Source organism: Rhinolophus sinicus, chromosome 17 (assembly GCF_057876585.1).
Source record: "Rhinolophus sinicus isolate RSI-liver-muscle chromosome 17, RSI-T2T, whole genome shotgun sequence".
NCBI lineage: Eukaryota > Metazoa > Chordata > Mammalia > Chiroptera > Rhinolophidae > Rhinolophus > Rhinolophus sinicus.
This window is the reverse complement of record NC_142517.1, coordinates 25,563,855-25,580,765: the sequence shown is the minus strand read 5'-3', so window position 1 is coordinate 25,580,765 and position 16,911 is coordinate 25,563,855. Positions and strand designations below refer to the sequence as shown.

General features: G+C 38.8%; 1 protein-coding gene across 3 annotated transcripts in view; it reads right to left on the bottom strand.

Annotated features, from left to right (window-relative positions):
- The window catches only part of MME (membrane metalloendopeptidase), a 91,118-nt gene extending 75,033 nt beyond the window's left edge, over positions 1–16,085 (bottom strand). The window contains exons 1-3 of one of the 3 annotated variants that reach the window (XM_019731986.3): positions 15,905–16,085; positions 11,283–11,452; positions 10,525–10,560 (exon numbers count right to left, since the gene is read on the bottom strand). In XM_019731986.3, coding sequence (XP_019587545.2) covers positions 10,525–10,560; positions 11,283–11,442 — 196 coding nt within the window. In that variant the 5' untranslated portion in view covers positions 11,443–11,452; positions 15,905–16,085. Of the gene's footprint in view, positions 1–10,524; positions 10,561–11,282; positions 11,453–15,177; positions 15,523–15,646; positions 15,785–15,904 lie in introns of those variants that run through there. The other 2 variants (XM_019731987.3, XM_019731985.3) reach the window with 2 other exon arrangements.
- Between the last annotated feature and the right edge of the window lie 826 nt (positions 16,086–16,911).

The window sequence follows — 16,911 nt, the reverse complement described above, 5'->3', positions numbered from 1 at the left end:
CTCTGGCTTATTTACTCTTAGGGGCTAGTCAGTCATGAGGAAAGGGTTAATGGTGGGAGACTGCAAGGACAAGCGCAGACTAGCCACAAGTTCAAATCCAGGGGTGCCTGTTGGTAGGTTTTGCTCTATAGGAAACATGGATCCGAAGTGCACATTTCTGAATGTGCTCATTTGAACAGACTCACAGGCAAAACGGTCACTCCCCCATGCTAAGATAGAGTGCAGTAGTCAAGGAAAATGTTACTAAGGAATGACACGTTTTTACCTGAGAATATCTAAAATGTACTACTCTCTCTCTTCTTCTCTCCCCCTCTCTCTTTTTTGGCCATAACTTCCTCCTCAAAAATATACTGACTGCTTTTTGATTCTCAATAAATAGCTTTAAATGGGGCATTGGCAACGTTCACAGAAGAACACATTAAATGGAATACATCTGTGCATTATACCTATGGCACATCTCCCTGAAGGATGTGTAACACGAAATGGGCTATCATTAGTCTTTAATGTTCCTCTATAAAGTGAGACACTTTTAATTCCAATTCTGTAGATAAGGAAAATGAAATGCAGAACGCTAAACGGACTTAATTAAGATCGCATACTACCAACACAGAATGTGGCCAAAACTGACATCTTCGTGCTCCCATGCTAAGTAGGCTTAGTAGGAAAAAAAAAGCAAAAAAAAAAGCAGTAATCTCTCAAAAGATTGTGCCTTAATTATTCATAACACGTGCATGTATTTGAAATAAAGTTTACTATTTAATAGCCTTTCTCTTGCACATATATTATTGGTGGAATTTATCTATAGGCTAGTCATCCAATTATTAACTTACATTGCTGGTAAAAGAATTCAAAGTGGCCTTACAGGAATACATAATGTAAATTAACTCATATACATTCAATGAGAAAGAAAAAAAAATGAACAGGAATAATGCTAGTGAATCAAATGTATACAAAGAGGTCCAAAAGATATAGGTTCAAAACAAATTTGAGTTTCAACTTACTAGCAGTCAAGGTAAAAATGGAAACATTTCACAGAATCTGCATGAAAATACAACACATTTGTCCAGAAGCAGAATTATCCCTGGTAACTATTCTCTGGTAGATCCTGAATTCTGACTTTGACTCAGAGATGGCAGGTCCTCTTCGTCCTGCTATCCCACATACATCTCTGTCTTCTTCTGAAAGTGAAACCCCAGGGCATGCAAATAATGCTTCCAATGTCCAATGCTGAAATGCTTTTAACTTCCTAGTTGATTTACTATTTTCCGTAGATTTTTCATCAGTAGAGCCCTAATATAATCAAATAATAGGTTTTCACTCAAAGTGAGAGGCTTGAATTATTTAGCAAAGATTTGGTAGGCACTGAAAACTGCACATATTTTGAATTGTGAAAATGGGAGTGAATGGACTCAACATTTAATAGCAAGCATGAGATCAAATTACAAGATAATTACTGATAAGTGGACATTAGAGATGGAATAACAGGGATGAGAGTGGTTTGGTTTGGTTTCCTAACCATCATATGGAGCTATAATTTGAATACCATAAATTAACCCAGTGATTTTTAATAAATCTATACAGTTGTGCAACCATCACCATGACCCAGTGTTAGAATGTTTTCATCAACCCAGAAAATTCCGTTGTACCCATTTGCAGCAATCCCTTCTCCATTCCCAGCCCTAAGCAACAGCTATTCTGCTTTCTGCCTTTACAATTTTGCCTTTTCTGGAAATTTTATATAAATAGAATTATATAGCATGGAGTTTTTTGCGTCTGCATTATTTCACTTAGCATGTTTTTGAGTTTCATCCATATTATTGCATGTGTCATAGTCTGCTCCTTTTTTTATTGTTGTGTAGTATTTTTGTTTACAGCCATACTACATTTTGTTTAGTTACTGTTGATAAACATCAGAGTTGTGACATGTTTTGGCTACTATTAATAATGCAATAATGAAAAAAAAAATAATGCAATAATGAACAATAACATAAAAGTCCTTGTGACAACATGTGTTTTCATTTCTCTTAAGTAAATACCTGGGAGTGGAAGTACTGGGTTGTATGGAAAGCATATGTTTAATTCGCATAAAAATGTTCACACTGTTTTCCAAAATGGTTTTCTACATTTTGAGCTGGGATGTATTAAAATATTTTACATTCCACCAGCAATGTATGATGGTTCCAGTCTCTAACACTTGAGATTGTCTGTCTTTTTTATGATAGCCCTCCTAGTGGGTATAGGGTTAGGGGGTTTTGAACAGAGAGAATTTATTCAAGTTTTCAGTCAGAAATAGGATCAAAACTAGCCCTTCCCCTAGGCACCCCATATCTCCTTTTCTGAATAGTCTCAGAGAAGGAAATTTTTCCATTCAAAGGCTATGCAACTTATGATTTTTTTAATTCTGTTTTTTTAATTTTCCTTAAATAGTCTATACATTTTTATCAACTTGAGCTTCACATGATGTCAAAGGCTTATTGGAAAGTAGCTTAGATTTGGTGATAAGCATGACAGGGCAAGACCCTTCAATTACAGAGGAGATTTCCCATATCTCACACTCTAAAATGTTAAAAGTAAAGATGGGGTCCTCATCCCAGCCTAAATTCCAGTTTACATCTACTCCCCTTTACATATAGATAATTATTGCAGCTGCAAAACAAACCTTTGGATTTCTAATAAGTTTACAATGCATTACTAATTTTGTTTCCCTTTAACCGCTTAATTCAACTTATCTATGTTTTCCATACCTTATGCATACCATGCATTAAAAAACACACGATGGTGTACTACTGCTTAAAAACTACCCAGCAGGTAAGAAAAGTATGTTATGTATGTGTGTATTTATCATATAATAGACTCCCTTTCTTGGAAATAATTTGATTGACAGATGCTAATTTTGACTGGAGAATTTTTAAAGCAAATATTGATATACAGTTGTCAGAAGAATGGTGTCAGGGAAGTTGCCTGAAGCAAATTGCCACATTTAAATTAACAAAGGTGTGCTTCAGCAGTCTTCCCACTGAGATACCTGCTGCATTTTTATTGCCTGAAGGATGGTTTTTTTCAAACTTAATTACGTAATAAAATAACCTCATCTCCTACTCTGAAAGTTTGTAACTCAGCTGGCAGCCCTCAAGAGTCAGTCTGCAGTACTTCCTGTACTTTTCCAGTTGTGCCATTTTTCTTCATGGAGGCTTCTGTGGTGTAGGTAAGAAATGAGAGATCATGGCGCACAGGGAGACAGAGGTTCACTGTTGCTCAAGAAAAGACCAATGAGTGCCAAGATACTTCACCTGGGGCATTGCCAGGATCTAGTCCTTGTAGAAATAACCAGATATTTGGAACTTTCAATTAATTCAAGGGTCATAGCTCAAGCCACACAAAGGTGATAAATAAAAATGTAAATATATTCATCATGCTGAACATACATTTCTTTCAGATGAAGAGAATGCCTCCTTTCCTTGTATTAATAATTAACTATTCATCAAAAGTTTGCCTGATTAGTACAGAATTAAAGGAAATGGATAGTTCTGAGATGTTTAATCCAGGCCTTGATGCTACATGAGCTTGTCTCTCAGGGCTGTCCCCATTGTGCAGTGTACAACGTGCACAACACTACATGTGATCTGGTTCTCTCTTGTGAACTGTATTACTCCTGTACCTTGGCTTCTCTATCCCCTGGAGAGTATAGGACTAAACTGCTAATATTGGCTTTTTAAACCCCTCAGTTCCATGTTGCATTTGATGTACCAAAATGACCGATGAAGCTGCTCACTGCTTTCAGTGAAGTAACTGGTTTCTGGGTCTAACCAATATGTATTCTCCTCTTTCTCAGTCTGGCTTAAAATATTTCAACTCTTGGAAGGTCCAGGATGGCAGGATAGGAAAATGCTATGCCTACTGCCTCCCAGGATGAAATAAAATTACAACCAAATTATAGAACAATCAACCTTGAGAATCATCTGAAGATTAGCTGAACATAAACCCCTACAACTAAGGAAATAAAGAAGAGGCCACATCCGGACGGGTAGGAGGGGTGGAGACATGAAACAGTCTGACACCAAACCCACAGGTAGTGGTTGCTCACTGGGAGGGACATCTCGGCAGCGGAGGCCCCCCCACCCCGAAGAGAGAGGGGCCTCAGCCCCACACCAGGCTCCCCAGCCTAGGAGTCCTGTGAGGGGAAGAGGAGGCCCCATAACATCTGGCAGTGAAAATCAGTGGGGATTCCCTTCGTCTGTCCCAGTGAGACAGGGCAGCTGGTAACCCAGACGTCCTCATAAAGGGCCTACACATAGAGTCACTCACTCACAGGCACTCACCCTGGGCCCCAGAGGAGGGACGATTACTAGAGAGGTGCAAGAAACATACTATATACAGAGAACCCCAAAGATTTCATCCAAAAATTATTAGAGTTCTAATAAATGAAAAGGAGCAGGACACAAAATGAACAGTCAGAAACTGGTTACATTTTTATACTCCATAACGAACTATCAGAGAGACAAATTAAGAAAACAATCCCATTTACAACTGCATTAAAAAAAAAAAAACAAAACGAAGGATTAAATTTAACCAAGGAAGTAAAGGATCTATGCTCAGAAATTTATAAGACATTCATGAGAAAAATTAAAGATACAAATAAATGGAAGTATATATCATGCTCATGGATAGGAAGAATTTATAGCATTATAATGTCCTTACTACCCAAAACAATCAATAGAAAAACACCAATCGCATTTTTCACAAAACTAGAACAAATAATCCTAAAATATATATATGGAATCATAAAAGGCCCCCATAAAAGTTATGTAGCTTAACACCAAAAAAAACAAATCCAATCAAGAAATGGGCAGAGGACCTGAACAGACATTTCTCCAAAGAGTACATACAGGTGGCCAATAGACATATTAAAAGATGCTCAATATCACTAAACATCAAAAGTGCAAATAAAATCCACAATGAGATACCACTTCACACCTGTCAGAATGGCTATCATCAATAAATCAATAAACAACAAGTGTTGGTGAGGATGTAGAAAAAAGGAACACTGTGCACTGTTAGTGGCGTCGCAAACTGGTGCAGCCGCTATGGAAAACAGCATGGAGGTTCCTCAAAAAATTAAAAATAGAGCTACCTTATGACCCAGCAATTCCACTCCTGGGTATTTATCCAAAGAAATCCAAAACACTAATTTGAAAAGATACATGCACCCTTATATTCACTGCCACACTATTTACAATAGTTAACATATGGAAACAACAAGAATTCCCATCAACAAACGATTGGATAAAGAAATTGTGGTATATATATATATATATATATATATATATAAAAAAATGAAATCTTACCATTTACAACAACATGGGTGGACCTAGGGAATGTTATGCTAAGTGAAATAAGTCAGCCTTAGAAAGACAAATACTATATGAATTCACTTATATGTGGAATCCAAAGAAAAAAATAAAAGAACAAACAAAACAGAAACAGTCCCATAGACACAGAGAACAAACTGATGGTTACTAGATGCTGATGGTTACTAGATGGGAGGGGCTGGGGGGCTGGGTGAGAAAGGTGAAGGGATTAAGAAGCAAAAAGTGCTAGTTACTGGGTGTCACTGGGATGTAAAGTACAGTATGAAGAATACAATCAGTAGTATGTACTGTAAAAACTGTGTATAGTGTCAGATGGGTAGTAGACTTAGTGGGGGATCACTTCATAAATTATATAAACGTCTAGCCACTACACTGTACACATGAAACTAACATAAATTAATATTGAATGTCAACTATAATTTAAAAAATAGTCATGGGGATGTGTGATGCAGCATGGGGAATATAGTCAATAACGTTCTAATAACTATGTACAGTGTCGAGTGGGCAATAGATTTGTTGGTGTTATCACTTTGTGAATTATGTAAACATCTGATCACTATGTTGTTCTGTACACCTGAAACTAATAAAAAAATATTTCAACTCTTGGAGAGTCATCTTATATCTTTTAGCTCCAAATTCTATCAGGAGGGGAAGCAATCTGCTCTTATACTGTTTGTACAGGCGTAGGGTATTAAAAGTTAGACAAACTCTCAGCTCCTTTGAGACATGAAGTGGTGCTGAATACCGGCTCTGGAGCCAGGCTGCCTCCTGTGCTGGAATCCTAACCCAAGTTTTTTCATCTGTACAAAGAAAGTATAATGGTCCCTACCTCACAGAGTCATTATTAGGATCAAATATGTTAATACATGATAACTGCTTCAAACAGTGCCAGACTCAGAAACAGTCAAAAAAGTGTTTGCTATATTTATTCAATTTCACTATCTTCTGTTTTTATTTTATTCTATTCTATTATTAGCATCCACCATTCTGTTATTATACCCCCCTTTTAATCCATTTAACATTCCTTCCCTATACCTGTAAATTACACAACTCAATTAGTAATAAAAAGCAGTTTGGCAGGAAACACTGTGTGTGTGTGTGTGTGTCTGTGTCTGTGTGTCTGTGTCTGTGTGTCTGTGTGTTTAACTCTTCAAAGATAGTCTTAAAATAAAGGAACTATGGGAGGTGTATTATTAGTTCTCTATTGCCACTATAACAAATAATCATAAACTTAGTGGCTTAAACCCACACAGATTTATTACCTTATAATTCTGGGGGTCAGAAGTCTAAAAAGGGTCAACAGGGCTGTGTTTATTCTGGATACTCTAGGGGAGAACCATACCTTTCCCTCTCTAGCTTCCAGGAGCTCTACACATTCCTTGGCTGTGGCCACATCACTGCAACCTTTGCTTCCTTTGCTTCTGTTTCCACATCTCTTTCGGTGATTCTGACCCTCATATTCCCTTCCCCTTATAATATATATGTGACCATGTAATGCCACCCAAATAATTCAGGATAATCTCCCCACGTAAAGATCCTTAATGTAATCACATCTGCAAAGTGCCTTTGGTCACATAAGGTAACACATTCACTGGATCCCCTGGGATAGGACATGGACACCTCTGGGGAGGCATTATTCTGGTCACTACATGGGGAAAAACAGTAGATGATCTCTTGAGATCATTTAAGCCAGTGGTACCTGACCGGAGTGATTATGCTGCCCCAGGGGACATTTGACAATATCTGGAGACATTTTTAGATGTCACAGCTGGGAGGTGGGTTGCTACTAGGAATATAGTGGGTAGTAGCCAGTGACACTGCTAAACATCCTATAATGCACAGGACAGTTGCCTGCCTCTGATAAAGAATTATCCAGCCCAAAATGTCAACAGTAATGAAGCTGAGAACCCCTGATTGAAAACATGTAAAATTCCTTGAAATATTTTGAGTTAGTAAGGTTACATTGCAATAGAAGCTAGTTCCAGGATTTAGATTTACATAGAGAAGTTTGAGAAATCACATACAAGCTCTACAACTCCATGGTTTTGACAATCTTAGTAAATAAGAGATGGATAATATTATTTATACTTTAGTAGCAGGGTTTTGAACACTGCCTTAACTTGTTATTTGTTAAGTAGTGTTTTATTTTAGGTCTGGTGTAGTTTTTCCTATTGCTGTATGTCATATACAGAGAAGTTAAAGTGTCTATTATAAACATCATTTTATGCATATTATGAGTATTTAAATTCATAGATGTTCAGATTTAAGTGCTTAACACAAGGTGACCCACAGGCTTCGGCAATATTTTATTTTTGCCTTGGTATGGCCTGATTTCTATTCCTTGACTTTTCAGGATAAAAGACTTACATGAACTTATTGTGATATTGCCTTCCCCCGTTAGAAAGAATTAAGTTAGAACCAACTTCCACGTAAAGTAAGGACCTTGGGTCTCAATAATTAATTTTCCAATCCTCAAGAACTTCTGCGCTCAGGTTTGAATTCTCCCATTCTTTTAAAGTAAGCTTCAGAATTGCTAGTAGGAGACTTTATATGTTTTTCAACATCTTTTTTTCCACCTTCCTTTTCCTTTCCATCCACTCCACTCTTCCCACTGTCTCCCTTTCTTTATTGCATTTTTCTGTCTAAGATTTCCCCTAGAGTTTTCTTAATTTGCAGTAATTTCCAAAAGCAATAGTTGTATTTTCTGTGGCAGAAAAGATCTCTTAACCAGCAGAGAACTATGTGTGTGTGCATGGGTGTGAAGACGGCATCCATAAGGGAGAGTTTCAATTTCATTTTTCCACCCAGGAAGAATAAGATCTATGAGTAGAAAGTATTCTAACAGATTGTGAACCAACACAGCAGAATGAAGAAAAACACAAAGCTATTCAGCAACCTTGTTTACCACTGAGGCTATTTCTATTGTATACATTTGTATACTGCCAAGATACAGTTCAGGGAGGTGTTTTACACTTGGTATGATTTCTAAGCTACAATTAATGGATACAGGTTAAATACACTTTAATGAGCTGAGACTTGCTAAACGGTATAAAAAAAACCAAAGCCATACTCCCAAACATTAAGTCACATCTAAGACTCCAGATTCCAAATATCACATTGCTCGTTGGGGTGGGTGCCACTAGAGGAATCTGCTCAGATTGTCAGGCCTACCTACCTAGTCAGAGGATCTCGTTTCTTCAAAAACAAAATGCAAGAAAACAAAAAGAGAAAAAAAGAGTAAGAGGGAGAAGAAACTGTGTGAAAGAGAACATATAGATTAAGAGACTTAAACATGTCAAGTGTATTAAGAACTGAGAAACTTGGACATAGAGCTCATTATACAACTGGAAGTCTCAAAACAGGCTAGGTATAAGCATATAGTATGGCAGCTGGTAGAGAGAAAGGAGGGAGAGGATTTGGGGATAGAGCAAATGGCAACTGCCAATTTGGGCACGTAAAACTCTGGTATAGGGACCATGGACGTCTCCCAGCCAAGGTACCTCTACAACCATTTCCCTGGGTAACAGAGAAACTTTCTGGGAAAGCCCAAAGATGGGAAAGTGCCTGTTATTATGTTGCTGATATCCCAATCTACCTACATCAGGTCTCAGGAGTATGGCTAGTGTACTTGAGATCGAGGGGGAAAAATCATCATCATTACGCAATATAGAAAAGGAAAGGGCAACATATTTGGGATATCAGACTATAACCTAAAATCCCAAGATGTTTTATCATCGTTATTTTACAAAGGTCTGAATAACACAAACGCAATTTAAAATATCCAACAGAAAATGGTTAAACATCACTTGGAGCATGTTATTTCTTGGAAGGAAAGAAGTTTAGAATCTCTTGTCAAAGGGCATTAATATTGCATTCACATCCAGGGTGCTGTGTCCAGCTACACCTTTCTTCTTCTCAAAATGCTCTTCTTTTTTTTTCTCACCACACACTAATGGATGTGACCTCTGTAGCTCCATACACTTCTCTGTTCCCTTCTCTGACTTTTCTTTGTCTTCTACTCTAATTTTTGATGTCCTCTTCAGTTCAGCTCTTTTTTTCTCCTTTTGGGAACTTAAATTCTCCCAAGTCTTCAGCTGTCACCTCTGAGCTGACAGATGCTAAATCTACCACATAAGAGATTCTCCAACACCCCATCTCTACCTTCCTGCTGTCTGTCCCCACTTGGATGTTACTCTAGCTTAGACTCAACATGTCCAAATCCATATTAACCAAATCCTTCCCTAAAATAAACTTACCTCCTGCCTTCTCTATTTCTGCGTGCACTGCCACCATTCTCCTGAATCCCTTACGTTTTAAAAGTAGTCGTGATTTTCAAATTATCCACACCCTTCATTTAGCAAGTCAGTTCTATTGAGCCATCCAATTCTGCCTTCATGTTGTCCCATAGCTCTCTCATCCCGCCAGAGGCTGACCTCCTCAGCTCACACCTGCATTAGGTAGGCAGTCCCGACCTGCCTACTCTTCCTGGCTTATTACCTCTCATTCGATCTCCCCAGCCTAGCATTCCTAGAATCATCTTTCAACTCTTGCCTTGTTGAGTGATCTCGTCAGGAAAATAACCATTTCTCTGTTATTACAACATCAAGGCTAAACATAGGTTTTCAAAGCTCTCAGTAATGTGCCCCTCTCTATCAATTTTACATTTTCACTGTATCTCCATGATATGATTTATTCCTGTTGTTCTTTTTCCTTGTTTGGAATTCCCTCTTCTGTACCTCCACTTCCAAATCCTAGCCCTACTACAAGGCCTCCCAAATCTCAATTTCTCTATGTAGCTTAAATGACTAACTGTTACTCCCCTTTCATCCCTCTACTGATTTGCATGGGGAAATTTCATACTGAATGATAATGCTCACTATTTCATACAAGCTGATTTTCTCTTTCCAACTCCATAGAGCTAGCGATAGAGTTCTCTATCACCCTACCATACACTCCAGGGCTGAATACGGTGAATTCCTTTTTAGACTAGTTAATTAACAAGTTTTTAAATACATTTTTATTTTCCTTCACTATAAATAAGTGATCTATAATGAATAAAAGCATCAAGAAAGCAAACTTGGAGATATATCTATTAGCATTCGATTTTTAAATGTTATACATTAATTATAAAACTATTTAAAAGTCCTCTTCTTACCTGATTTTATGCAGTCTGATGACTTGCAAATACCATCTACAAAAAGAAGAGTATATGCATAAATATTTGCAATACAAGTTTTCTAATTTCTCCCTATCTTTTATTCTTCTAAAAACTGCCAATTAAATAATCAATTCCTTGAAGCAAAAACTAAACCTGAATATTATATACCATTGTCAGTAGTTAGAAAAAAACATAGAGAAATAAAACAGGAAAATCCTAAGTTTAAAATTTTTATTATGAAGAAAAATGTATTTATTACATTCTCTACCCACTCAGCCACAGGTCTTTTAAATTATTCTATTGTTTTAGTCTGGTAACCATGTTTTTTGCCATTAAGGAACCAATCTTTTCTAATCCTCATTGTGAAAAACTTCTAAGACTCAAATCAGACTGCTTAAATTCCTACGAAGCTTTAGAATTTCAATGACACAATAAAAGTGAACTAATTGAAGTTGGTTATAAAATTGTGTATACTTTAATCAAATAAATTGTACATTATAATTCCCATAAAGTAAGCATAAGTGCACTAAATATACTTGGCAATCAATAAGTTAGCTCAAACATAAAAGACATTGTACTTTAGTCCAAGTTAATTGTTTTGACATACTGATGTCACATTTTATAAATGAATCTTTGTAGCTCTGTCTTTCATTGTCTTTCTCCTTAACACATTTGTTTGGTAGACGGGAAAAGCGTAAGATGAAGATTTCACTCTCCTGTGTATTTCCGTGTGCACTGGTGTCGGGGGAACTCACCGTCATAGGTTGCATAGAGTGCTATCATCGTGACAGCGATGATGGTGAGGAGAAGAACGAGGACAGAGAGACTGATCTCCAGCGGGGTCCATCGCGGTTTCTTCTTTGGCTTTGGAGTGTTCATATCAGTTATATCCATCTGACTTTCTGATCTGCCCATCACCTAAAATCTGCAAAAAATTACAATTTTTAAAAAAACACACTAATAACAAATTAATAAAGAGAAGAGGAAATACATATACAATTTTCCAAATACTTAATGTGGCTGAATAAAAGTAAAAGGTTAATTTGTTTTAAATAATAAAAGTTTTTTGTTGAAAGTCAAAATCTTGATTCTGATAGTGAAGAATATAGAGCCAGATGAATCTGACAGGTCCCCGTCACAACCTTTTGTTTTTGTTTTGATATATGACAGAAGATCCAAGCAAAATTAGACAAGGAGACTCAGTTAAATACTCACGTAGGATTCCTTCAGCAGTTTGTAAGCAAGTAATTAGTGTACTATCATTAAGGAAAGTTTTAAACTCACTGTTCTGAACTTTGGACAATGTCAAAGGTAAATTTTATATCATTTTCCAATAGCTTCCTTTAGAAGCTTGGAAATCAATGACTCACTCTTTGAGGCTTTGACTAAGCAATAATGTGAAATAGGAATACAGATAAAAACAAAAAATGACACTTGTGATAGTTTAGTCTTAAAAACAACTTTTGATTTTACAGTTCAAAATTATGACTAGTGCCAAAATGGGTATCTATTAACTGTTTAGACAACATTCTGAAAAAGGTCACTCACTGTACCAAATGTCAGCAGTTTACCTCCAGGGATGAACAATATTAACCATAGTCTCTTTTCACAACTGAATAAGTTAAAAAATATGTAATTTAAAAAAATTCTACCTTGTAGGTCAGGGTAATGATGGTTAAGATATTTAACTTGTATTTAAATTACTATTAATACTTCTACTAATAATAGCTGACATTTATTGAGTACTTCCCATGTGTCAATCATAGTTCTTTGTGTTTTACATGTACTAATTCATTTAATCTTTGTAAGGTGGATATTAACATTCCAATTCCATGTCTTAGGAAACTGGGGCACAGAAAAGTCAGGTAACTTGCCCAAGACTACACAACTAGTAAATGTTCTTTCTGAAGAATACATTTGGTCACTGTTTGAAATACAATTGTATCATCATATAATAAGAGCCACTTTAGATCACACTGCATAAGTTTAGGGAAAAATTTAGGGGCTATAAGCCTAAATATCAGATTTAATTATGTTTCTTTTAGAGGCCTGTTGATTCTCTATGGGCCATCCACCTAAGCCCAGACAACTGCAATTTTTCTGCAGGACTGTAAAGAACATTGTAAACTAACAGATTATCTTTTTACAGCTTGATACAAATTAAATATATAATTTAGTTCCAAATTAGGCGTATAATTTAGTTACTAGGTGAAATGACTGCTCAGAAATGCTCTTACAGTTGAAAATCTCTGATGAATATACACAATTCCCAGAGGGTGTGTTTTGTGGAAACTGAGGCAAAGGATGAAGTAGAAACAGGATCTACATGTGAAGTGTGGCATGGGAGATCCAGCAGACAACTAAGAATTTAATCTCCCCAGTGAGTTATTAATAAGTGAACCACAGCTGGGCTTTAAAGTTCTGGATACAAAGTCTTAAGCATGCTGTCCTCTTGATTACATGAGGCTATAACCAAGGACAGACTATCAAACAAAAATATTTTATTAGACCATGAAAACTGTGTCTGCTCAATAAATGTGGAATGCAATGTACCTGAATGTTAAAATGTTTTCCTTAATGGTTATGTATCTCATGTTGGCTTAGTCTCACAGCCCCTGGGGTTATGATATGGAATTGCATTGATTGTAGTTCTTGTAGTTTTAATAGGGGTGGTGGTTGGGTAAAGAAAAGATGGGAACAAAGTTAACACTTGGACACCATACAGAGAGACAAACAATAAAAAGAGTAATTTTTCTAGTTCCCGCAGAAGAAGTCAAGACTGACCTAAAGAACATCTAAATGTTAATCACATTTGCACAAATATTTCCCTTTCTTGAGTATTTATCCCCCTACTCTAATAATATTTCAGAAGACAATCTAAAGTGGTCCTGGTATAAATCTGACCCACTTCTCCTTTTAGTTCTTTCTTAGAAACAACATTCAGTTTCTCCAGGAAAACTGAGGGCCAGGAACCAGGGCAGCCACGGGGTTAAATTAAAGGTGCTCTTTAGCACCATCAGGCTTCTGCAGGAAAACATCTGGGCTATTAATGGTTCTGCACCTAAGGCTGCGGAAATTGTTACAGGGAAATGAAGGCAGTAACTGAAGCTCTTTAGTCCTTTTACCTACGTCAAAAGAATATCATCTTTGAATCGCCTGCAAACTCTCCATGGGCCCTTCTCCTAAACCCTCTGCAAATTTTCTAAGTCATTTGCTCCTAAGCAGCAACTCTTTTCAACATCACTGAGTAAAAGCAGAAATGACGCAAACTGAATCTCCCAAATTAACTTTGTTATTCATTTCCAGTTAATTCCAGTGGATCTAGTATTTTCTTTTAAGAAAATAGAGGTCAGAATCTTGAACCTCAGGATGAAACATATCATCAACCCCTCAGATACTTGAATGTGCAACTCAACCACACCCAACCCCATTTGAGAGAGGCGCTGGAAATGAGAGCAATTACACACAAAAAAAGATAGATAGATAGACAGATAGACATAGACAGATATTTGTAGTCCCATAATAAACAGGATATGCCAAAACATACCTACATTTTCAATATATTTCAGCTTAATTGGAGATACGTTAGAAAGCTTAAACCAAAAAGTAGACACTTCCAAGAAGGAGAAAATAGAGAACTAGGAGATCTAACCCAAAAAAGAACCCTGCAAACTTCAGCTTGACAACACTGAAAGGAAACATGACTATTTTGCTTACGTAGAAGCTGAATTTCCAAGCAGTACAAAGCAACAGTGCTTATACCAGTTGAGTATACACATCACTTTATCATATAGTCAAATCAAGGAACTTAGAGAATAACTGGTTTGTTAAAGGGAAGTCTATAAACCTAAGCAATTTTCATCTTCACAACACATTACCACCTTAACATTTCGGCAAGTGCCTGAAGGTATGCCATGCAATTATAGTTTGTATTATGGAAACTGAGGCACAGAAAGCAGGAGAAACAGGTTTCATATTTAAACCAAGTAAGTAAGGAGGCAGGTATTCAAGAGAAATCATCTCATTGTTTTCCCCTGGACATTAATTTGTAGGTGTTTTCTCGGCCCGGAATATGGAGTTCTGGATACAAAGTCCCAATCACATTACTCCCACATGCAGTATAGCTGTGCAACAATGAAAGTCACAGCATTGAATCTGAGAAACTATTGGACAATTGTTTTAAAAGTGATGGAAGCCAGCAATAATGCAACAGAGTGAAGAAGCTACACGCTTTCATGGCCGATTTTTCCGATGAGGAGTTCCCAAATACTGAGACTGTAAGCCAGGTACTACTTTTCAGTTTAATAAACTTAACATTTGCATCATATATGGGGGAAGCACAGACTTTGACTTTACCAAGTGGCTAAAGAACGTAAGGTTGCAATTACGCTTACTTTCACATACTACAAATAGATTGAGACCGAGTAAGGAAACTTTATCTACAAAAGCACTCCCCCCCCCTACTCCTGCCAACCAACCCTTGTGTGATTTAAGTACGCTAACCGCATAAATTATGTAACAGGAAACTAAAATTCTAAGCAAGATGAAGAGGTGGGATAATGAAAAGATCTTCAGGTTAGGAAAAGTAAAAATAGAAAAGTGAGTTACAAATGAGGAGAAAATCCGACAGAAATCAAAATGAAAACAAACCTTGCTTAAAAAAAAAAAATCAGTGTCTGTTCAACGGAATGGCAAATTTCCAGCCTCCAAATCAGCCCCTCTGCAATTCGGTAGCGCTGATCTCGGCAACCAAACATAACCCAGGCAAGAGCTATGGAAATGAACCTGAAGAGTCGACCTGACCGCACTTCAGAGCCCTCCTCCAGGTCACCCTCTTGGCCCCTTTCCCCCACTCAGGTCCCAGTTACGGCTCTGTCTCCAGGCACGCCTCCCTCGCCCACGGCCGCGGGGTCCCGGGCGCTCGGATCGCAGCGGACCTGATCCGCTGACCCTGCTTGGCGCGCCTCCAGGGCAAACGCTCCCCCCAGCGGCTCTGCCCTCCGGCTCCGGTCCCACCCCCACCCCCCTACACACACACACCCAACTCCCCCCGGCTCTCGCGCCCTTCAGACCCTTCTCCCCCAGCTCCCAGGTGCCAGTTCGCTCTCTTGGGACTCACCAGTGGGATTCGGGAGAAGTTGGAGGCTGCTGAGCAGACACATCCCCACCAATGAGCGCGCGGGGCCAAGAGCCCCGCCGAGCGCGGGTCGGTCCGTGTGTCCGCCCAGGCGCGCCCCGAGCGGCGCCGGCTCCAGGCTGCGGGTAGCAGCGCTGAGCCGAGGCCAGATTCCGGAAAGGTTACGGGCCCGCCTCGGCCCGGGCCCGGAGGCGACGGGGACCCCGGGCATCCCTCGGACCCGCACCCGGAGCGACTCACCGTGGCCTCTCAGCAGATCCCGCGCCTGGAGTTGGGCGGCTGCTCTCGCCTGCACTCGGTCAAGCTTCGCCACTTGCTCATCTCCGCGCCCCGCGCGTCTCGTTGCTCTCACCCCCCCCCCCACCCCCCACCCGCCTCGCCGCCGCAGGACCAGCGAGAGGAGCAGTTCTCTGGGTGACCTGAAGGTTTCCGCTAGGTCTCCCTGATCTTGTCACATCTTGTATGGGGGCCGGGTGTGTATGTGTGTGAGAAACATACCCTCCCCCCGTACCCCACCTCACCCTTCCCAAAAGGGTTTTGCCAAACATTCTTGGAATTGCTTAGCTTCGGGGTTTTTCAAGAATACAATACATTGTCTCTAGGAGATTCTGTAGTGCTGGTAAAGGTTCTATTTCTTTCCCTGTTGGACCTTCTTTCTTTTTCTCACATTCTTCTTTCGTTCTCTTTCTTGCTCCTTTTCCTCTCTTCATCCAAACAACCTTCCTTTCTCATTTTTTAATTTTTTCTCTCCCTCCCTCCTTTTTTTCCTTTCTTTTCTTTGCCCCCCCCCCTTTCCTTCTGTCCTTCTTTTGTTCCCCCCTCTCCCTCTTTGCTTTCCCTCTCTTCTTTCTTCCCTTCCTTTCTTTTTGTTGGTCAGACCAGTACGTCAAGAGCTACATTCTGTACTGCAACTCACTACTCCCACCTCCTGACTCTAGGGAATCTTGTAATGAGTGTACCTGAGGGCTTTGGGATGGGGAGTGAGAGAGTCAGAGAAAAAGAAGCTGAAGTGTGTCTGGACCCTCGTTATTTTAATGCAGCCAAGCAGCACATTATTTTCATGTAATATCTGTGATTCCTTTTCAAGGGGGGTAAAAAAACACACAAACTTTTTGCACAAGAGCTATTCCTTCATAAAAGCTGCCTTAAACAACTATGAGTGTCAAGGGGCTCAGAAGAACGGAACCTCCCCTGATTTTTTTTTTTTTTTTTTGCTTCTCTAATCTTTAGCTTCAATATTTAGTGCC